General features: G+C 42.1%; 1 protein-coding gene across 9 annotated transcripts in view; it reads right to left on the bottom strand.

Annotated features, from left to right (window-relative positions):
• tanc2b (tetratricopeptide repeat, ankyrin repeat and coiled-coil containing 2b) overlaps positions 1-24,681 on the bottom strand; it is a 144,207-nt gene that overhangs the window by 106,115 nt on the left and 13,411 nt on the right. For all 9 annotated transcript variants that reach the window (XM_056365634.1, XM_056365632.1, XM_056365630.1 and 6 more), the window contains exons 2-3: positions 23,103-23,219; positions 2,869-2,973 (exon numbers count right to left, since the gene is read on the bottom strand). In XM_056365634.1, coding sequence (XP_056221609.1) covers positions 2,869-2,935 — 67 coding nt within the window. In that variant the 5' untranslated portion in view covers positions 2,936-2,973; positions 23,103-23,219. The remainder of the gene's footprint in view (positions 1-2,868; positions 2,974-23,102; positions 23,220-24,681) is intronic.

A 24,681-nucleotide genomic window follows, 5' to 3' on the forward strand; every position in this document is an offset into this window, starting at 1 on the left:
AAAATCTTCAATTCCTTTGATGACCCAGCTCCATGAGGAGAGGAGAGTTTAAGTCAAGCGAGATAAATAATAAGCCAGGAAGTCAAACATCAAACAAGGGATTTTTTTTATTTTTTATTGAAGCCTAAAAAAGAACGATGGAACATCATAACACTAAAAAAAAAACAGAATACTGGCTGCTAAAGTGAAGTTATTAAAGGTTTTTAACTCAACATCTCAAGGTTGCCACAGAACTCTATGACAACCGCTAAAGTTGCACATACATTGCTCTGCATTTCAAAACATCTTGTCCAAACCAGTGAATGGGAGTCAAACATTCATTTGGGATACTTGCTGAAATTGACTGTATCAATGCGACACCGCAAAAACCTCCCAAACTACTGCAAAAAGACCTGCAAAGACTGATTTTCATAAACACATCCGCTGAGTGGCTAAGTTGAGGGAAAAGGCAGTGACATAATATAGTGTGCGATATTTCAGGCTTTAAAAAATTAATTCATCTGTGCAAATCGAGTGGGCGGCTGGACGAAAGCCTTAGAAGGCACATTTTCACACCGTAATAAAAGACCCTATCCTGGGGAGACTCTTACGAGAGCGGAGGCTGTTACACTGACCAGGCAATAACATGAAACTTATTAGATTGGAATAAGAACGGCCGCACCATTTCAAAATGAGCGGTCAAAGCTCTCCCAAGTGTTGCTTTTGGCTGGGATTACACCACATCAAAGGCCCTGTTCCTGTAAGTGAGAGCTTTATGAGGCTTGAGTGGCAGTAATGCATGTGCAGGAACAAAAGTTTTCATGTGGTTTTTTTTCCCCCCAAGGACCTCAGAGTAACGTGGCTTCTGCTTTTTAATAGTCATTTCACCTGAGTGTGGGGAAAAAGGGGGATGCACAGGTTGGTCTGTGTACCACATAGTAACACTGTCAAAACTGGCCAAAAATGACGTTTGGATATTCCTTCGTAATAAACACACAGGTTCAAACCATTCGAATATCTACTTTTGCGCAAACCAATACAATGAGAGCGGTAACTACTTGTATAGCTGCTCATTTGGGTGCATATCTCCAAGATGTGCCCTCTGGTTGCTAGCGCTGGAATGCTACACTAACTCTAGCTTACATACCTTCCATAAAACGTCCACAATCTACTGACCAAAATATTTCTCAACAGGGCTTTTAAGATTGCTCGGAGTGGAACTCACTCTCTCCGCGGCCGAGTTGTGCTGTGAACGTTCTGCCATCATTACCGCACGGTTATTGTGGAATTATCCTAGAACTTCATTTCATTTTCAGTGAATGAAGGTGACGTTATGTGACTCCTGTGCGTCATGCGGTGCGTTCAGTGCAGCAGCCCAGGCCCACGCAAGAACTCTGGAGGCAGGTGGTGACTGAAACTCTACAATAAAGGATTGATAAACCTCCTACGTGTACAGTCGCAACAGTTGCAACAATCCCACTTTTAGTTTGTAGATGTGTCTGAAGATATAAAAGGATTATAACTAATTTGCCTGTCCACAGTAGGCAAGAAAAACATTCAAGACCATAGCAAATCAAATTCAAGAATTCTTAATACCTTCTAAGGCCTTTTTTGTGCCTTTTCAAGACTTTAAGACCCGCAGACACCCTATGTACTGTACCATGCATGATAAAAACGTGTTTGAATACAACAAGAACAAAAATGTATGGCAAGACCTTGAAAGCTTGATCTGTTGAGTGATTTGAGGACAAAAAGTGTTTCACTGGTGGGAAGCTTTTACTGTAACACAGCTGCAGGAAGCGTTGAGTTTGCTGTGCAGTGTATCAACACGCCTTTATCACAGCTCTGACGGCACAGCGCAGGAAAGCGATCATGAGACGGTGCGGTTCTTATCAGCCAGCTGAAGGAAGGAACAGGAACGTAGTGAAACAAACCTCCAGTGAACCTCCTCCACTACTGAACTGATATCTTGAGAGCTTGGCTGAGTTAGGAAGCATCACATTATGGCTGTTCAAGGCTAAATGATAAAGGGCAACTCAGAAATCCGCTGCAGTAAATGCATAATGGAAAAATCTTCATAGTACAGCATGACGTTCATGGTCAAAGCATGCTGCAAGTGTTGGTGGAAAACTAGTGTTAAAGGTTTGATATGTAACTTCTCCGCATTAAAATGTCTACAAACAACTAAACCTGGGTTACGTTTTGTTGAGATGTGTAGTTACAGTATCCCAAATGTTTCCAGCACTTTTCAAACCTTGAGAAATCTGTAATTTTAAATCAAAGTAATGGTCCGTTTCATTCGGTCGCCTGGCAACGGCGTCATATCCCCTTTGCGCATACGTCAGCTTTGTAGTTAGCTACAGCTCTGCTCCCACCCACTCCGAGACGTCGTGTACATTACACTACACATTGTCGGAGAAACACAGATTTTTAATGTGAAACTTCTTTATTCAGTGTTTTTACCAGATTTAATCACCTGGTACCTCTGTGGATAAGTCCCGGTAAAACGATTGACACTGAAGGAATCCCAACCAGGAGAAGCTGATCTCAGTGATGACAACAACTCCCATGATCCCATGCTATTTCACAACGTTACCCAACTTCTTTTTGTTATTGTTCTGATTTAGAGACTCCTACTATACAATACTGTGCCTTTAAGATCTCCCAACAGGAGTCACAACTACTCAAATGATGAGTAAGTTTAGACCTATTTTAAGCACCAAACAGGTCTGAAGGGGTCTCCAGGAGTCACGCATTACTCTTTAAGAACCAAAATACATTTCATCTTCTGCTTCCTAAAAATATACCCACAGGAACTAGTGAACACCTTCTATGTGCTGACAGGCAGATACGTCATTGTTTGTGGCTGGCATGAGAAGACAGACTCACCACTGCTGCGACTCTTGCGGTTGGCCTTCCCCCCCGTCAGCAGCATCTTCAAGCTGTTCCTGAACATGACTGTAGCAGATGCCCTGGACCAGACTACAGAAAAATCTGTCAGGGAAAGAAAAGACAATACATATTAATATTTCCGAGAGAGCTCTAGTGGTTTGACCAACTGTCTGCTGTGAGACCTTACATTATTAACAACTACATTCTTTAGATAAAAGTATAATGATTAATTTCAGAGCAACACAACAAAATAGATTGTCGAGACAGGAATGGTCATTTCACAGAGGTCATGTGTCAGAAAACACTGAAAAGGGGATAAATCCTATTCATAGTGTCCAGAGTACCAGAGCTTTTACTACTGCTGCCTACCAAAAAGCATATTTACATACATTCAGTAGTGTGATCAATGCAAACTGCTTACAAGGCCTTCGAGAGCAATTGGGGTTCAGTGTCTTGCTCAAGGACACTGACAATGTGGACATAAGGTGGAGGTGAAGGATCAAACCACCAACCCTGTAATTAAAGGTCCTATATTGTAGAAATTGAGATTTCCATGTGTTTTTTGATTATAAAAAGGTTCTAGGTTCTAGGTTCTATATTAATACTGTGAAAGTATCAAAGCGCTCAGTCCACAGAGAAATGCAAACAGCCTATATTCAGAAACCAGCCGTCAGGACTTCTGTAACTTTGCGATGTCACAACAAAGCAGTTGCGGCTTTCAGCCATGCCCCAAGCCACCTGGACCCACCATCCAACCATTCCAGGATTTGGTTTCTTTGAGTTTTAACCTTAAATCTGCAATATTTTTATCCAATCACTCAGAAAACAGACACCCAATCAGAAGAGAGGCTCAGAGCCTCCTCTCTTCTGATTGGCTCACCGACCTGTTGTTACTAGAGCTTCAAAGATAAGCCTGACAGAGGAGATGTAAAACTCATGGAGGTGATTTTTGGTTCTTAAAACCACAAATATATCTTCTTGTAGATCAACACTTCAAATAAAACACAGAAGCGTAAAATATGGGACCTTTAATGCTCCAACAACTCCGGCTGCTGAGGCACAGCATTGTATCATTGTTACAGTGCAGAGTTATTAACCAGGTTGCTAATGTATCATTTAAGTAATCAATCCAAGAAGCTTCCATCAAAATATACTCTGGATAATGGAAAAAAAGACAGAAGACACCCCTAAACCATATTCATAAAGCAGTTGTTCATATCTATATACACATGATATAAAGCTTTGATGTGGAAGAGCATTAAAAAAGTCAAGTTTACACTTATCCCATAGCTGGAGGACTACTTTCCACAAAAGCACTAAGACAAGAGGAAAAAGCTGACAGCTATAGCTAACATCTGTGAAGTTGGTCACATCACATTGATTGTTTATGGTGAATTTGTCCAAATAAAGTGAGGAGGATCTGATATATTCAGTATATAGCATACAAAGTTAATACAAGGCATATACTGTACAGTATTGTAAGACTATGGGGGGTCTGGGTGTATCAGTACAAAACAGGAGTTACACAGCTAATCCCTGCCCCCACTCCCCTCACCCCAGGCATACACATCACTCTGCTGTGAGTCCTGGTAGTAAAAAGCATGGCAGCAGATGTTCTCCATTAGGTGGGAGCGATTCTGCAAAGCCCCATGGAAAAGCTCCAGCTGAGGAGTCGGCTTTGGACCCAAACAATAATAATAATAATAATAAAAATAACTGAATGGATAACATGGAAAAGCTCTCAAAAAAGCCATCCTCCCCCTCCCCCAACCCTACTAAACCAATGTCTTTCACAATCCCCCTCTCAAAGGCTTCCAGGATCATAACAGTCCAGACAGTGGGATGGACATGGGAAATGGCACTGACAATGAGACAATGGATGATACGGTCAGGTCGGATGAAACCGAACCATACAAAATCTATTTGTATTTACTGATTGATTTGGGACATTTCGTCTTCTTTGTTTCTATTTTTGAAAGCGTCACACTTAATGATTTAAGCCGAAATGGACCTATGGTGTCTGGACTAGTTGTGGCTGGTCTAAGCCACTAGACTATAGTTGCAGATTAGCTTGAATTCTGATGAGATTGAGACTTTGACTCCACCACAACTCCAGCAGAGTTTTGATTTCATCAGGCTGTGTCCGCCTTGCTTTTTGTAAAATGAAGTTGTCCACAGTAAAGTCTCAACAAGATTGAAACCTGAGTGCAGTCCCGGCAGGTGTCCATTTTGAGTTTAGGCCTAGAGCAAAAGGGGGAGAAAAAAAATAAAAGAACAGAGATAGAACTGAAAGAGAAAGTCAATTTGAACAACAACAAAAACTATACCAAGGGAAAATTGAGGGAAGCGACTGCAGCTGCCAAAACGAGACCAGACACAGGCTCATATCACTTCAGATGCTTTCCTGGAAATGACTCTGTGTGTTTGTTGTTTGTTTTGAAAGAGTGTGTGTGCTGACACTCTGACCTTTCCTCCATAAATGACTGTTCAGATTTTTTGTAAATGTAATTTTTTTTTTTTTTTTTTTTGCGAAACGTTGATTCAGAGGCAGGAGGCACAGAGAATGTGGTGACTGTAGTCATATTTACTCACTGGTCACTGTATTAGATTAGATTATATTAGGTGAAAGAGTCATGAAGGAGTCACAGTCAACCCCAACAGAGTGCGAACAAAACATGATAGAAGCTGTAAAACCAGGACAGAGAAGAAAGAAATCTGAAGCGCTCGAGTCTGTATCAGGACGGTCAGAGAATTGCCGTCCACTGTGACACACCACTACATACTACAAGGTTTCATTCCCGACGTGAAGCCTATACTCGGCATCACGCCTTTAACCACAACATAACCTGCGAAATCTAATGAATGGATGATTCTGCGCTCCCCGTTATCAATATTTAACTGCTTACATTATTAGATTGTATTACAGTGCTTATATAACTCTCACTATGTTCAGATGTATGTGTATGCTCACTGTTTATACTGTAAATATAACATAGTCAGACCATTCTACGGTTCATTGTGTACATATCATTACATATCATTGCTGCTTTACATTTCGTATATCATGTTTGCTTTTCTATCACTACAGCACTGTAAGATACAAAACTACATCCATGTCATTGTATACTTACTGTATCCAATGACAATAAAGTTGAATCCAATCTAATAATTATTTTCCAGAATAAAAGACGTAGTACAGAAGAAAGAGCACATAATATTATTACTATAATTATGCCTATGTAAAATTTCTGTTTACTTTAACCACTTTTTTTTTACAATATAGAAATATCTTTCTTGCTACTGGCCGGCTGGATTAGTAATTGCTGGCCATCAGTGGCAGTACGAGAGGATCCTGATGCCTCATATGGTTGTCCATCTAATAAACACAGTTACCATTCCTCTCCCCCAGTCAGTTATAGTGCTAGTAAATGTCCCTAACACATGCACAGGTTAAATTAAAGCTAATGTGAATAAGGCTTATGGCATTTTTAGTGTTCCGTCTTCTGACGTACCTTCATACTTACAAGTTAAGTCTGTATCACTGGCTAATAATTCCACTGCTCATAAAAAACACTCTGATTTAGAGGGATCATTGACAATAAATATGAATATCTTTGACCTCATTTTCCGAGCAGTCTCACCCGTCACACCCATTGTGACGGGTTCTTCTAAATAAAAAATGAGCCCTGATGTAAAGGAGTGGATCTTCGAGGACAGGCTGCCATTTCTCTCCGTAATGCTTGGCCATGACCCTGATGCAACTGTTCTCTGGTGAAGTGAAAAGAACCTTAAGAGTGTGTGCGATGGTATTAAGAGCCTCCTACAGGGCTGTCTGTTATAAATGTGTTATCAGCTAATGATATGATTGTCTTGGGAACTGAGCTAAGGCAGTGAGTTAACTGATGCTACAGGCACACAGACCCTCAAAAGATATGAAATTTCTCTAATTTTTGCAATAATTAAGTGCAGTAAATTACATGTGACACAAAGGATAGAAAATGTAATAATTTTATAATCATAGTACGAGGCAGCAACATGGCCTCTTGTCACTTTTTAACAAAGGTTTACTGATGAAATATCATCCTGCAAATGTTAAAGGTTAATTTCCCACTGTACTCTTACTAGTGTTGAATAGGACAGCGATTGTGTGATACTGGAATAATTGACATTAAGAAATTATTTGGTCACGTTAGACCAGATGCTTAAAGGCTGGAAATAATGGGGTTAGTCGCACCGCTGCCACTTTCAAAGAATCCTCACAGTATTTTATTCTTTTTCCCTGTTTTTTTTGTGCCACCTTTGCAATTCTAACGGCTGTAAATGTATCTGTGTGACGTGTGATAAAGGTTTTAGTTCTACAGTCAATCTCAGTTGCATTAATCGGGTCCCCTGAGCTGTGGGAAAGAACTAGTTAAAAGGCAGCTTAATCACAGCAATCATTACAGCTGCTTTATGATACAGTGACACAAGCGATCCTCACACCTACCAGAGGGGTAGATGAAAAGCATTAGTCACATCAAACGCAGCAGTTCTAGTTCAAGGTGGCTGAGCAGTGACACATGCCATGAATGGCGACATCGCGGTGTGGGCCGACGGGAATGATCCAGATTTTTTTTTTTTTTTTCCCACAATCCAATTTTACTTATTGAGAGCTAATTCACACTATTAATTACCATCAACAAAGAATTAAGTATATTTCCCTTAGAATAACACTTTTAACCTCACACATTTTCTAAATTGAGACGATAATGTTCCGTAGCTTAAATAAACGCTCCAGCGATGAGGGGTGGTTTTATCATGTAGAACCACGCAAGCCCTTCCCTCTGTCTGAGATCCATTCATTGGTATGAATCATGTGCTTTCCTATGACAAGATGTAGACAGCGGTAAGAGAGTGTAAGGTGGCAGTGGGTCAGGTCTATTGGCATGCACGCTCATCTCCAGAGATACAGGCCAAGGCTGTGCGGGGGCATCTACGCAAGCATCCGCGCTACTCACCGCAACGTCACCTCAGTATAAAATATGAGCAGGGAGCAGCTTATTATGTCTGGTCTGGTTAGCTTACAGGCCAGAAGGTGCTCTGTGATTATCATACTAAATCAAAATCTTAAAAAGCCATGACTTAGTAAGTACACATTGTAGCCGAAAGGACTAAGGACTTCACAGTCTCGCCCAATAAATCTGTGTCCATATGTAGAGCAGTGAGCTAACCAGACAAGGCTACTGCAGTTTACTCACTGCCAGAGCAGGAAAAAGGGAGAGCTACTGCTGTCTGTTTCTAGAGGAGGCAATCAATGTTTGAAATCTTAAGAGGACGGGATACTGAGTAGGCAAGTGAAGCACACACACACATACATACATACATACATACATACATACATACATACATACATACATACAGACTCGCGGGTTGCTACAGAGTGAGATAGGCACGCACACACACAAAAAAAAAATGTACCCGTATGCACAGCTGAGTCAATGTTTCATCTGAGGGTGTAAGCATACACATCTCTCATTCCCACTCTCTCTGACCCTGTGTACCAGCCTTTGTGAAGGGAAGCCAAGAAGCAGCATGCTCTCACAGATAATGTGCGTAAGCGGATGCAGCCCATCTCAGGCTCCTCCACAGCTCGGGCATGATGCTCATACAGTGTGTTAAAAGCCACTTAAAGGCACATTCACCGGCCCTGCGTGACGAGCCACTTTCATCTGCTCTGGTCACCCGGAGCGGTGGCAGCGCACTTGTTTGTTCTGATGAAAAATAAAACACAGACGCAGCTCGGTTCATTTGTAAGCACGGCTCACGAAGGCTGAATTGACAAAAAAAAAAAAAAAAAGACAGAGCTATACAGACACCTGTGTGAAAGACTTTAAAGTTGGTGCTGATTTACCAGCCTTAGCCATTAAATATGTAGCTTTAGCTATAAGCTTTGCTGGAAGAATTGCTTCGTCATGGCATAATGTTGAGAAACCTGAGTTATGATTATTAGAGGATTATAGCTTAGTTCTCTTCATTCTGCAGCCCTGTTGTTGAATGAATTAAAAATTTTAAACACTAAAGCCTCATCTAAATTCTAAACACACACAAAAAACTAAAAATCCAACTGGTGGCAGGTGTAGACACCCCCCCGTCAGTCTAAGCCTGGACTGAGAACTGCCATAATACTCCATTAATTACAAAGCTTATTTACAATCAATAAAGTATCCTTTAATGGGGCCAGCCATGGCAAAGGCCAGTGTTGCAGGGCATGCAATAGGATTTATCTCATATTACCCCTCGGCTCCAAATTAAAACTCATCTGAGAGGAAACCACACAGACACAATCATAGAATTAGAGAGGACACATGTTTCCCATGGGAGTGCTGTTACTGTGATTACCTGTGACACAGAAGTTACAGCGGTCACAGAGCAGAGAGAGGTTTCAGCTGAAATGGAGCGAATTATGCTCTTTATAAAAAAAAAAAAAAAAAAAAAAAAAAAACAGAGCAGATATTAAGTTATTAAATAATAACAGAAAGCACTGCAGTAATAACTGAAGCTGAGTCATCCACAATCCATTGATTTCCTCCATTTGTCTCTATACACATTCTTGCTGTCAGGGTTCAGGGAGAAACAGTGAGGCAATGAGGGGGGAGGGGGCAAATGGACCTGTTCATTAAAACAAAATCCTGCTGCAGAAGTGCAGAGAAGATATTCACTCTTAAAAAAAAAACTAAAAGCAGGACTCAAGCCGGAGGCTAATTCAGTCAGAGCTTCCTCCCTCATCTCTCCAGCAGTAGACACCCCGCAGCATCAGACGGGGATAAATCACACTCCCATCTCCAGTTTGAGGATGGCCAGGGGAGCAGAGTTCCATAAATCACACTGATATCAATAAGGGGAAGTGTCAGGGCCCGGCTCACAAGGTGAGAGTTGCGCGGGGTGATGCAGAAACCACTTAAGGTTGCTGCTAACAAAGTTTTACTCCTTCCCTGCGGTAGATTATTTATTAATCTAGATTAATGCCCCCGCACTCGTTGCTTTGCAGGGCAAGGCGGTGATATCTGTATCACCATGCACCATTCAAGGGTATGATCAGTCACACACACACACACGAGACAGCTGGTCTCAGGGCGGCCAGGATTGCTGTCCTCAGGACCTTTTTCGTGAGTTCTTCATGGAACATAAGGTATGTTCAAAAAAACATACTTAAGGGAGTGTCACATAGCCTAGCAAAGTATAACAGTTTCATTTTTCCAAGAATGGCAATATGATTTGGTTTTTGACATTTTGAAAAAAAAGCGATAAGAAAAACACCTGTTATAAAATATTGAAATTCTAATAGTAACAGATTTGCAAAGTTGATGGACCTGCTGGCTTTAGAGTTTTATTCCCTGACAATAAATTCTTGGTTCAGTGTATTGTTTTAAAATGATCCTCACACACTGAAGGGCTCCACTGGTGCTTTTTTTTTTTTGCAAGAAATAAGTGAAAATTGTATTCGTTTGTTGTTTTTCTGCCCAGCACCTGTCCTATTTCTGGCTTGGATGTATGTGTGCACCTCAAGTTTATAAGATATCTTCATAATTACTGCAGGATCAATTAAGGATATTACATTATGTCATGGCCATTAACTTCAATTATTTCAACTTTGTTTCTCAGAAATCGCAGCTCTGAGTACTTTACCCATGAACCTCAGCCATTGTTGTTGTGGAGATGAAGCCAATAAAAGGTGTGAATCAGAGCTCTACCAAATTAAGAATGACTGGGAACCAAGAACCAAGCCACAGTAACATAATTCATCCAAAACCAACCCAGAATTCAAAAGCAAACTCATTTTTAACTGCTGAATGAGGTGCAGTGACTGGATCACTTTCACTAAAATGCACCCTGGGAATCGTAGTATACTTTCTCTCCTTACGTTTTTTTTTCAGTCGCCTGATGTTGTCTGTATAGAAAATGAATGAGACTTTTACCTCTGGAACCCTGCACTCCTAAAGTGCAGTGAATTCTGCTGAGATTATGTGTGCTGTCACGAACCGAAAACCAGTTACCACTCTGCTCTCCACTGACACATGATTTAGATCTTACTCTCAGGACACCATCTGTGACCCCAACCCCTGAGGGCTCAACGCTAAAGAGCAAAGTCAACATTTGGCACAAGTTTCGGGTTCCCAAGAGCCCCTTCGAAGTGACATGTTCTCATATGAAGGTTCCACGTCTTTTGCTTTTGGCTGATTGATGATTGCTTATCTGATCTTTTAGAACCAGGCCCAACAAGCTGTGGGTCTAAGCAGGTATCTTCTCCTTGCCGGCCTTGTGTTAAAGGTCAATGCCGCTCAGGAAAAGTCGGGGCTTAATGCATTTCTTCTCCAACACACTGACACGGCCCACATATAGCCAAGTGAATTATTATGTGTTTTGGTTGTGTCATCTCCCTGTGGGGAAACAGAAGTCCTCCTACGCGGGCCAACTGGCACGCCGTTTCATTACCAGATCTGTGCCCAGTTTAAACCAGCTTAGACCTCTCTCACCCTCTCGTTCAAATCTATTCAAAAGGAAGCGACTGAAATAGCATGTCAACCTTTATCAGAGTCAAAGAGAGCCAAATGAAGAAGGACGTAATTCATTGTCTTTATTTTCCCTCGTTTGTTTTGGAGGATGTCTCGGCAAGACCAAATAATGGGATGAAATACTGTGAGCCATGTGGGCAGGTGTGGAAAATTCCCCTAGCCAGACCGAGGAAGGAAAGAAATCATTTAAATGCACAAAACCTATTTATTCTCTCAGAACTGCATGACCACAGTTTTTTTCAGTTTTTTTTTTTAAAGTTCAGCTGCATGTCTCCTTCGTAATCTCCTCAGTGGCAGACAGTGCGGATGCAGGCGTTTGTCAGTGATTAATGAAAAAGCGTTTTTCCCTGCAGACATCAAAAAGACAACAGCAGCAGAACTCTGATTTTAATATCTTGTGAAAGTGCTACTTTACTGCTCCCTCGCTCTCGTTTTGGTTGCTGCTGTGAACAATAACACAAGACTGTGTGGATGAGCAGCAGTGAATGTGTGGTGTAAAGCTAACCAAGCTTTGCAACAGACGAGGCAGAGGGAGCAACACAGTGGAGGACGAATGAGCTGCTCAGCATCTTTCCTGGGACTATTCTCCTGGTACAGCATCACCTTCAGTTAATCTTACAAGGTTAGGACATAATGGAGCATCCTTAAAAGTTTACCATTTACCAACAAATGAAGCTAAATGAGGACACTAAAGGTCAAACACTGTGTTAAATATTGGATTCGCCGAGAGAGAGGGATGGTTAAATGAGACAGTTCGATTAATCCCACCGACTGCTGCTTCCAAGTCCTCCCTCCACTCCCCATCTTCATCCACTGCCTCTTCATGCAGAGACCTCACTGCTACACCTGCTGGCCATTTGGAAGTGCTGCTGCACCATCCGCATTGACATGCTGAGCAGCGGTGCCAGTAGTTGTATTAATGAAATGATAAATCTAAACCTAATCTAAATCATAGCCTTTCATCTTCGCTGCTGACATATGACACTGAGATGTCCATCACCCAGTCTGTCGAATACACAGAATATTTTGTTCTGCATAAATCCTCTCAGAGGCTCACATTTGTATGCCTCCGGCGTCCTGATCCTGCTCAAACAAATAGACCCCGGCTTCAGTAAGAAGAATGCTTCTATGTTTGACAGGCAGCTTAAAGGGGCAAATACAGTCATGACATGAGGAGGGAAGGTCACTCTGCAGAAGGCCGCTAACGGCAGGTAATCAACATCGGCAGAAGCCCTCATTTGCATTGAGATAGAGGCATTTAAAAATCAGTTGGTGTCTCTGGTCTGGGCGGGCGCTGAGATTGAATTTTTAGAATTAAACAGGCTGGGGTCCTGCAGCATCTCCTGGTGTCAGTCACTCCTCATTTGCTTGTTAATCATGGCTTAAATTTGTGTCAGACTAGGATCTCCTGGTGTACTGTAAGTGGTATTTGACAGGTGCAGTGTAGGATTTTATTCACTGTAATCCCACTCCATGAGACAACAGGGTAACAACATGGAAAATTGTTAGATTCCATGCAAAAGGGCATCTAAAACCGAACTGCAATTTCTAGACAAAGTATATACACCCTTGATGTCCTGTTATTTTATTTAGCGATGAATGTATTTGAGCTGAATTTGACACTAATTAATAGAAAAGGTCAATCTGTGCAAAATTCTTACCCACTAGTGCAAAGACCCTGGATTTTGATTCATGGTACTCTGGATTGTGTTTGTCAGAAGACATAAACAATTGGCCTGTGGGAAGCCAGCAGGGGATCACATCCTTGTAGCTGCAAAACTGACTCGTATGGGTTGGGTGCCCTCAGGGTGACTTGGAAGACATGGCATGAAGCCCCCAGTGCAGCTCGTCACGAGCAGATGAAAAGACACGGCTGGTGACAACATGGGATAGTTGAGGTGGCACCGAGGCTGGATTACCAACAGGGCAAAGCTAGCAACCACCCCATGGCTAACAGCATCAGGGGTTCCTGTACCTGCAAGGTGGGTACTGCTTCATGACCTAATCTGGTAACCCTGTCTTGAAAAACTCTAGTTCTTAGACCTATATCATTTCACTTTTTTGCTTATATGCCACATATCCCTAAATCAATGTGTTAGTCAATTTAAAACGGCAGTATAGGGAAACTGAATTCTCTAAATTGAAGATAAAAACGAGAAAAATCAGTCTTGTATTATATATTATTGATGGTTGCAATCAATTTACCGTTATCATATCCACTGTGTTTTGGTGTTGTAAAAGAATAAAACACAAAAAGGTTTAATATCTGTGAATAACTTTTAAAGGCTCCAAATGAAAGCAAAAAAGTGGCTGTGATAGCTTCTCATCACATCCCCACACATCTTGTCCTGGCTCAGCTGTCACATGGATCCAGTGCCAGCCTGAAGCTGGTTTCACACAGAATTGTAAGTGCCCCTCCTTCCCTGCGCGCTGTCAGTTCTCTCTGCCCGACATAACTAGCCCTCAGATGATACCCAAATGGGTTGATTTGGCCACTTCAAGGGAATAACTAAACAACCAACTAGCACAAGCTGCCGCTGGCTCTTATTTAAGTTGATGTGCGCATCCAAGTTAAATTCATTTCCTTAAAATGCTTGACCACACGTTCCTCAGCCAGAGGCCTGTTGAGGGCTCGTAGTAACTTTGTATCTCTGAGCAGCAGAGCCAGATAGAGTGTAGGACTTCCTTGCCTTAGGCTATTGTGTATTAAGTGCAGCTGGGTGGTTGATAGGCTTAACATGGCTTCTAAGTGAAATAAAGCCACGGGGGTACTCCGGGGTTGGCTCCCTTTGTGAATCGTCAGATTTACAAAAGTCTCCATCTGAAATGAACTTAAACCAAAGTGTACTAGAGTAGAGGCACTGCAGTTGTGCAGAATAACGTCTACCCCTTCATACGGACATCTGCAGCTGAAATGCATTACAAACCACGAGTCAAAGCTTCAACCGTCATGTAAAAAAAAAAAAAAAGCTTGGCGCACCACTTTGACTTGCAAAGCTCAGCTGCTTCGTCTTGCATTGCTGTTTGCAGCAACAAAATAAGTGTCAGAGTCATATATTTTCTTATGTTGCACTGCAGCAATGCAACTAGCCAATTACAATTCACTATAAAATAAAATGGCACATTGTTCCCTTTTTTTTCCCAATTGAAATTCAGTGACAGTAGGATGTTTCAACAACAAATGCAATAGTAGAAAATACTGCATGGTTAAAGGTCCCATATTGTCTAAAGGTAGATGTCCATGTGTTGTTTGACTATAAAGCAGGTCTAGGTTCTATATTAATACTGTGAAGGTATCAAAGTGCTCAGTCCACAGAGAAATGCACACAGCCTGTATTCAGAAACTGAGCCTTAAAACAAGCCATCAGGACTTCCATAACTTTGCGATGTCACAACAAAGCAGTCACCGCCCTCAGCCATGCGTCAAGCCCGGCCCACCAGGACCCACCATCCAACCTTGCAGGATTCAGTTTATCTGAGTGTTGACCTGAAATCTGCTATATTTTTATTCAATTACTTATAAAACAGTCAGACACTCACTGACCTGCTGTAACTAGAGTTCCAGAGAGTTCATGGAGATGGTTTTTGGTTCTTTTTATGGTGCTTAAAACCACAAATATATCTTCTTATGGGGATCAAAACTTCAAATAAAAACACCAGATAAGTATAAAATAGGGGACCTTTAAGGTGAGAGACAAAATTGTGGTTATGGCCTATAAACTACAGTTAAGGTAGGGTTATGGTTAGGCAACTGAAACACTTAAAAGGTCAAAGTTACTAAAAATGAGAATTCAATTGCAGTTCTGTGACAAGATGTGAACTGTTGTTTCCTGCATTAAAGTTATTACTGCTCGAGTCTTTTCCACTCTGTAATCTTTGCCTCGCTACATAAAGGTCTCACTTCTTCATTCAGTTGCATGTGGGCATGAATTGTAAGGTGCGATGTTTTCCGAAATGGAAAAAAAAAGAAAAATTATTAGGGGTACCGAGCTGACGTTTTACATCTTGTCATTTTATCTCGGTATTACATTTTTCATTTTTCATTTCACTGCTGTGTGAGACAACAGAAGCAGAAACAGTTATCTCTGACTGACTGACAGGTGAAGGTGAGAGAAACAATGATGATGAGGTTACGTGTTGATACTCTCTCTTCATGACATCTACAGATCGTGCCAGTGACGTCAAGAACGCCCGCAACGAGTCCGTGTACCCAGCACGTCCCAAAGGTATAGACAGAAAGTCCTCAGACACTCAGAGGGTGGGTTTGATTTCAAAGCCACAAGACAAGAACAGAACAGATCAATAAGGTATCACCGTCCAACCAAACAGGAGGAGAAAAAGAGAGGAAGAATCAGAGTATCTTAGGTATGTCAAAAGGGAACCCATAATGACATCTGCCGCCAGCCAAATGAGTTTCTGCCCTCAACTGTGCCCGACCGCACTTAAATAAGACAGAAAAACAGGTCCAATTGTCAAAAGTGATTGTTGACAGCAGTCTCGGTTTTCTTCACGTCTGGGGAAATAAGTCTGTGAATTACACTGGCGTGGATATAAGCACTAAAGCGCAGGCACACTAACCGAGATAGGGGACGAAATCTGTTTCTCGATGAATTATGCATTGTTCCAGCCCATGTATTATCACGTGCACCACCATCATGTTCACGCTCACTCTGAAGAACTTCTTTGTCCACTGTGAATTAGCAGCACCTCTCTAATCTCCTTTCATCTCATCCACAGACAGTTTCTGCGGGAGATAAGTGTGTAAGCCTTTAGCATGCAAATGACTTAATATAACAGTGGAAAAGAGGCGCTGACAGGTTCCAGAGATGTGCTGCACTACTGTTTTGTTTTTTGGGGTTTTTATTGTAATCACTCTTGCTTGTGGAAGGCAAGAAAAAAAAAAGGATTTCAGTCTACAACCAACAGCAGTTTTGTCATCGTAAATGGGATGTGTGGCTTAAATTTGTTTTTCCCCCTCACATGTATCTCAAGATTTAGAGATGTGCTTTTCTTTATTTTTCCAGACTCACTATTTATTCCAGAGCCTGCAATACAATACAACAAAGAGGAGACACATTAGTGTGCCTCACAAGGACAATGATACCTTCAGGGTTGCTATTTGTGACTACGAATCTGGATGTTAGGCGACGGTACAAAGGATAGAAGGGAGCGTGGGCGGGAGAGAGAGGGAAACAGAGAGAGAGAGAGAGAGAGAGAGGGAAACAGAGAGAGAGAGAGAGAAAACATCTTAAATTACTTGCTCTTCCAGTTCAGCCCACCACCAGATTGCTGTCAGGCTGGACTGACGTTTGATTGAAAGCGCAGACAAGACCACGGGAAAACCTAACACCCAATTAGCGTGTTAGCTGGCCACTGACCTCTGATGGCAATTTGATGACCACCAATAAATGTCCGTTACGACTCAGGCCACTATCGCGCCGCGTGTCAGTCGAGCGGCTCAGGCACGGAGTGATGGAGCTGCAGTTTTACTCCTGCACTCACATAACACCGTGAGCTTGGTTTGAAAGAAAGTGTGGTGACAGTGTGAAGACTCAAGACTATCGAAGACTGGGTCTCATACCGGCATTCATCCATGTCATTTTCACTTCAGCAGCGATGCATTTTAGTGGCTTTTAATTGAGAGATATTAATCATGAGTCATTTCATTAAATGACTTTGATTGTTTTCACATCGCATTGCAATTATTTGTCCTGCGCTATGACGACTAATCCAAAGTGTTGGGTTGATGAGGCTCTGTTGTGAAAATTAATGATCTATACATACAAGAAAGGGCATCTTCATTCCATCTAGTCCTTATTAATTTCACTAAAACAAGGCAGTGTATTCTTAATAGGAGCGCAGCATCCTCCTCTGGGTGATAATGTCTGCAGAACATAGTCACACACGGTAGCAGCCACTATGTATCTTCAAGGAGGTACATGTCTGTCTGTCTGTGTTCCGGTGTGTGTGTGTTCCTGTGTGTGTGTGTGTGTGTGTGTGTGTGTGTGTGTGTGTGTGTGTGTGTGTGTGTGTGTGTGTGTGTGTGTGTGCACGCCTGAGGTGTCCTCACACACGAGCTGAAGACGTGAACCTGCGAATCAGATAGAAGATGATTAAGGTGGCGAATAGAGGCTGCACACCTCTGCCTGAAAAGGGAGCTAATGCAGGTGAGGGTGCAGAGATATTATGTAGATGGAAAACACGCAAAGGGTCACGTCCAGTCCTTCCCCTCTGCTGAAGGTCACTCGCCGACAGATGAGTGCGCCTTTCATCGGGCCTTCTGCCATGCACATTAGCAGGCTGAGCCAGGCCTTGCAAACATCAGCAAAAGAAATAGACGAGGTTCTATTGCCCTCTTGAGATAGAAAGTGTCGGCTTTACACACACCATCTACAGTGAGTGTAAATAGTGCAAAAAACAGTGTGACCGTGGGGAGGGATTGTGGAGATGGGAAGGAATGATTGAGGAGAAATAACCTTCGAAAAAGTCTGTCAATGGCCCTGTTGGATCGAACTACTGGTAAACAAGCATTCATATATTTTATTAATCACAGCAGAGAGCAGGCGACAGCGGGCAATAGCCAGTGGAGTTTACACTGTAGGTCAGCTGCAAGGCGATATCAAATTGCCACCATCTTTTTGTTATGTCAGTTTTGGTTGCACTCATCAGCAGGTGCCTAAACCCATTTCCTATCACTAGTTCTCAATAACACTGAAAAACACAACTCTATGTGGTGTCCTTTACACAATTTTACCAGTAACGTCTTTGAAACTTGTCTACAGAAGATCAGAATAAAAAAAGGTAGCCATGTAATCTTGTTTAAACCAATTAAAATGTGAAAAAAAAAGTCACGTTGTAGGCTCAGGGTTCGGTTTCAGTACTGAACTTTATAGAAGCAGTCTGCCCAGGAGAGAGAACGCCCTCATAATGGACCCCAACCAGGCATTTCATCCACAGAAATTTGGCAGTGGCCGTCACATGTACTGTATGTCTGCTGTGCATGTGGGTGGTTTTACAAGTCATGTGTGTCACAGAGGTGAAGTGAATATCGCAGAAGTCTGGATTTCTCTAATGTCAGGCTTGGCCCACTAAACAAAATCAGTCCTTTTCGATCACCATCATCATCGTTATTATCGTCATATTATCTCTTTATTTGTTGTTTTTGTCCAAACTTTTATTGCGTTACTGTATTCAATATTAAAAATCCCACCAAATCTTCCCCTGGGCAGCGAGGATTGACCTGAAATAAACTGAACTGAAAGGCCAATCTACACCTTGTGACCATGGTCAAGAGGGACCACCCACAAATTCACTGTGGCTTTTACAAAATCATTTGCTCGCCTACAAAGCAACGCTTGCTGCCAACTCTCTTTTTGTTTTTTTAATGTATTAGATTCTGGGGGAGGGGGAGGCAGCTGTTCGCTGGGCCCAGCTGTCAATGAGGGCTGGCAGAGAAGAGAGGGGAGGAGCTGATTTTCAACAAACCTGTGCATACACAGTCCCAATGGAGCATCACAAGAATTTCCTCAAAAACCCAGATGATGACTTGATGTCTCTGTTTACCTCTGCATCTGCCGCATATTTACAATCCCATGCGCACATTAATTATGCTAAATACTGTGATAGAGATGCGGAAAACATGATTGACTTGGCAGAATCGGGCTGAACGTGAGATGTCTTTTTGGTTTGCTGCGCATTCAGTGTGATAATCTAAGAAATACCCACAACATGTTGTGGTCTTGTTGCATTAAGTTCAAACACAGTTCAGCCAATTGCACTGGACACACTGAGGTGGGGTTTCTTGAGAGGGGAGACGGAAAAGAAGTCCCAATTTTGAGAGAAAAAAAATTAATTCACTACAATTTTGCTGGGCCGTATCTCCTGCCCCCACAGTTATTATGCATGAAGTCAAACGAGAGGAAAATTTAAAGGAAATTGTGGTACAGCTCGGTCGAGACTAAAATGCTGATTTGCTATTCATGTTGTCCATGCTGTGTTATTTTTCAAAACATACATTACAGCACAGACTGATTTCTGTCCCCTTCAATTCCTGTGTTGGTATTAGTGTGGACTGGAAGCCAGGCACCGTTATGCTTAATGGCACGGCTTCAAGAGCCTTTGTAGTTGTGCAAATGGGCTGGAGCAGCATGTGACATGCAACTATTGTGTCTCATGTATAGTACATTGGTGACACATGAGCAAAACTCTCCCCCACAGAAACCTGGGCTCAATTCCTGGTAAGAAGATCTTGGCCGTTTCATGGGAAGCCAGTGAGGGACTGTTGTCTTCTCACTGCCCTTATGACTTCCTCTGTGTGGTGGGATCTGACGTGAATAGCATGAGCTTCCAGGATAATGCAAAAAGGAAGCAGCTGTATCGTGTTCATCTGGGGGACAACCAACCAACCAAGTAGTGCTTTTAATCCGCGATGTTGGCTGTTGTTGTCTTCAAAAACAAATGCTCTACAGTGTCCGCTGACTTGTGTGTTCATACCTATAAGCCAGCCTTAATTGCAGCTCATTAAAACATTTCAGGCTGGTGGCTTTGAAGCTGGACACCTCGGTTCGCTCGGGACTCAGTGGCTTGAGACGGGAGGCAGCTGCATTGGCTTTGAGCAGAGAATCGCTTATTCAGGGCGAAATATGGAAAGTTGTACATGAAAGGGCTTCAAGAGGCTTTTTATGCCATTTACCCTGTGAGGAATTCTGTATTTGTACTGTCAATAGAGCCGTACATTTTTTTTTTCAGTCAGACCGCAAGTGACAGAAACTGCAATGGGCAGACTGTGAGTGTGTTGAAGGGTGAGAATTGTCACTGATGATATTTTTAAGAACATGCAGCACCTCATAATTTTGCCATTGCTAATGCATTCAGTCATGACTAAATTCATTCAGTCACTTTTCAGAAAAATCAAGGCTGGTAAAGGTAAAAACAACAGACTCAGTCTTTAACCGTCTATCTTGAGCCATTTAGTGATCCAAGTCTGTGGCTTCTCTGTAATGTAACAATGTGATGCTACCTGCATCACGTTCCTTGAACATTCCAGCGACTTGGAAAAATAAACTCTTCAACTCCTCATCTGCTCTATAATCTTTGGTGGATTTGTGATGACAAGTCCCAGCAGAGCCCAAAGAGAAACCAGCCAACCTACCATCATACGAGGACGACTTAAAAAAACTAAAGCAGCAAGATCAAGCCATGGAGGACAGCTCCCCCGCAACTCAAACAGAATTTATTTTGCCTGTAAATTGGTTTTCGTCACAACTGGCTGTCAGTGTTGGCATTTGTGGGATTCAGCGTGTCAGATTTGACACAACTCCCCTTCAGTAGCTGTGGGCTGTATAAACACCCACAAACCCCGCTGGGGAGCAGCCATCGTCTTCAGATCCAGATTCACCAACTTGACAACACTGATCACACTCGTCATTGCCCCCACCCCTCACCCCCAGAACTCACCAGAGATTTACAGCCTAAAGCATCTGATTGGTCAAAGCATGACTAGTACTACTGGAAGAATAATAAATGCAGCAGCTTTACTGGAACAGGAACATGAGGCTTGTATAAATGAGTAACTACAGCTTCTGCAGTGCAAAACCACCACCAGCAAAAGTTTCTAGAGGTTAACAGCACATCACATTTGATGACTTGCACAATTCAAGGACTAGAAGCCGGTGCTTTATGTCCCCAGAAACGCTGTCCTGTCTCTGCACATCCGCACCAGTGACCAATACAGGAGCCACGGCGCGTCAATCACAACCTGACAGATCCACGCTGCGGGCCAAAAAAACAGACAAGGCGGCCTTTCTCCGGCCCAGGACACATGCAAATTACAGGATTTGTATCTTTGAATAGATGTCGAAGAACATAGTGTATATGTGAAGCTGTCAGACGAGAGAGAGCTTGCAGAACAAAATCCATTTGTTTCCCAGGATATGTATTGGCATGATATGAAAAATGAAAGATTTTACGCATATACACCCAATTAACTGCTCAAACAAAGAAATCCCTTCCTCACCCCCTAAAATGTGAGTAATGCAGACCTTTGCGCCAGTTTATGGTATGATTATAATTTATGCCATCTCCTTAGCGGCACTCGCAGACTGTGTGTCTTTTGTGCAGCCCGTGCTTTACAGCCGTGGAATCTCAGGGGAAGAAAAGAGCCAGTGTCATGCGGTCAGGAGGCATTTTAGTCAGACAAAAAATTTGTGTCAGCACTTTCTGCCAGGGAGTGAGAGGCCAGCATTCAGAGCCGTTAGCCTCTTTCTCAGAGGAGAGCCGGGGTTTAATGGGACGACTCTTCCACTCCATTTGCCGGCCCGCATCTTACAGGCCACAGCTGCATACATGTGAGGCAGCAACTGTCACTCCGCATACCTCTCTGCATACCGCGAGCGCCACACCGCCTTTAACAGCTGACAGAAGTTGTTCATCTTTTAGACGCACACTTGAAAAACTAAACAGATTACAGACTTAATGTGTTTAGATAAGATGACGTTAAAGCCTGGTAATGAGACTGCAGAGGTCACTGGATATTTTTCTTTTTAAAACTTCTTACGTTATTTATTGGAGACACAATTCCTGGTGCTGCCATGGTAATTCATTTGGACAATGGCAGCACTAGAAGGCCTTTCTCTAAAAAACTTCTTATGAAATGACTTTGGATCCCTTTCAGAGCCAAACAACAATTTCATGGCTGGTCAGTCGCACAGTAATTACATATGGCCCCAAGCCGACACATCGATCAGTGCTCGGGACACTTCTTGAAAATAAGACTATTTTTGACAGACAGCTTCTTGTGGAGGCGACAGCACCTCCACCACACGTATTGTGAAAATGTCGATAGAGTTTTCCTGGATAAACAGCAGAGTTATTCTGCAGCGCTATCCCAAAAAGATGCGTCACTACTAAGTATGTGAGAACATTAGCTGAGCTTAGACTGTTTGGATAAAATGCTCTTTTAAAAATTCTGCAGCGCTGGCGATAAGCATTCAAATACGTTTGTTAATTATCCCAAATAATGAAAAAAAAAAAAAAAAAAAAAAGAGCTTGAGCTTAAATTAATTTGGAAAAATAGCAATTGGAAAAAGTGAATGTTATTTCTGGTCTGTTTTTACCAGCGTGTTAACAGCTTCTTCTGTATGATGACATGTTACAGATAGACAAGTCCTGTAAGTTTACTCGTGCACAACTTGTTTTACATGACATGTTTAAACAAGCTGAAGACCCATATGATAATCCAAGATAAAATGCCAAGATGGAGTTCACCGATAAAGCACCTTAAAGGATAACTCTGCCTTATTTCCCCATGTTTACATTTTTACAATGTAATCAAATTATGCATTTGTTTGTGTCAACATATGTCCACTAAAATTGGTTGGTGTTACTGTGTGACTTTAAGTCATCAGATAGTAGTCAGTAGTGTGTCAGTAGTCAGATCCCTTACTTAAGTAAAAGTACCACACAAGAACACAGTTATTAAAGGCTGGTTTTCTACAAGTTTACCCAAACATATATAGGAATCACTGCACAAATACATAAGTCTGCTTCAAGAGGCAGATAATGTGTTGTTCTGTGAATGTTACTCCTTGTGATGACCTTGGTGTGACGCATCAATAGGTGTAAAGAGGTTCCGGCAATATACACTGGTTCAAGTGGCATGAAACTTGAGAGAAGACTCACCATGAGTAGACAGCAGGCAGGTCTCCAAATCCGGCTTTGAGGGCAGTGAGGCGCTACATTTCGCTGTGCTGAACCCCGGTCCCGATCCCTCTCCAGAAGGGGACACCCGACAGTTCTCTACAAAGGCAACCACAGTGAAATGAAAAACTTTAACTCAAGGAGAGCAACGGACTGAGAGAGCCCCGTATTGACACAGAGCAGAAAACAGCAGACGGCGCAATCTGACATCCGGCCCAGTGGCGTGGTAAGTCTATGCAGCGGATGGCCCGGGCTGTCACTGTTCACTCTGTTCACTGTTGATGATCTTTTTCCAAACAGAGAGCACAAACAGTGGTCGGTGATGCAAGCAGCACTGTCTGGGGTGGCTACAAGGGCTTGTTGTCAAAGGGCAGACTGGGACAGTGAACAGTTGTCACTCTCTTCAGGGGGTGTATCTGACATAAAGTGCTGCATTCAGAGCTGTGATGTGTTGCCACGCAATCCCTAAAGCACTCACACCAAATGTGTCATTATGAAATTAGGTGGCGGGTTTTGGACAGGAGAGAGGGGGGACTGACATTTCTGTGTGGGAGACATTAGGGGTCATACGATGAGAAACTCTAAAATGGGGGAGTAACAGGGAGATGTAAACATATTACATGTGCGTTTGCTTATTTAGCGTCTTAGCTAGTCACAAAACACAAGGACATTTAGTCTTTGACGTCTTCTTTTTTAAATTTTGTTATTGCTACATAGCTAACATTAGCATTACCAGCTGTTTACTTACCACGAAACGATGCAAGTTCAGTATCAAATTTCATTCCTTTACTCGACGATGGCTGAAAGCTCTTTGTAAGACTGGTGAGTAAACAGCTGTTAATGCTAACAATGGCTATGTAGCAATAGCAAAACTTATAAATAGGTCCTTTAAAGCTGCATTGGCCCAGTTATGTTCAGGTTATCAGGCAATTACATAAACAGAAATGGCAGTTAAGTTGCTCTGTGGAGAATTAATTAGCCCACACTTTTGGAAAGAGCACATTACTTTAAAATTGAGTTATGAGTAGAATTTTTTTAATAAAAAAAATGTTGAAAATGTGCAAACACCAAAAAAAAAAAGAAAAAAAAAAAAGGTCCCTGTTTCAACCCTTAATCCTGCCTCTGCAACATCCTCCAGCATCAATGCTGGCGACATCCTTTTATTGAAGAATGTCACTTTTGTACAAAAGAAGTCGTCAGACAAACTGCAACACCATAATCAAGTTTCCTCAAGGTGCCACGTGGACTTTGAATACTTTTATCACTTTCTAATTATAGTTTGCACATTGCTCTCAGTGGGGAACACTTTGTAAGACTTAATCTGAATTTTACACTGAGTTGCCAACACATTAATTAAACCGAGCCAACCAATGGGAGCCTAAATAAGTTACAGCAATAATAATGAGAAACAGTAAGAAAGTCATATCTCCATCATTCTCAGTTTGATTTTTTATTTATTTATTTTTTTGGAAGTCTTTGTGTTCGGGTCTTTGCACGCCTGGAGGGGAAATTTAAATAGCTTCTGTGATGCTTGGGGTAACACTTGGCTTTTTATTTCTTT

This window comes from Seriola aureovittata, chromosome 21 (assembly GCF_021018895.1).
Source record: "Seriola aureovittata isolate HTS-2021-v1 ecotype China chromosome 21, ASM2101889v1, whole genome shotgun sequence".
NCBI classification, from domain to species: domain Eukaryota; kingdom Metazoa; phylum Chordata; class Actinopteri; order Carangiformes; family Carangidae; genus Seriola; species Seriola aureovittata.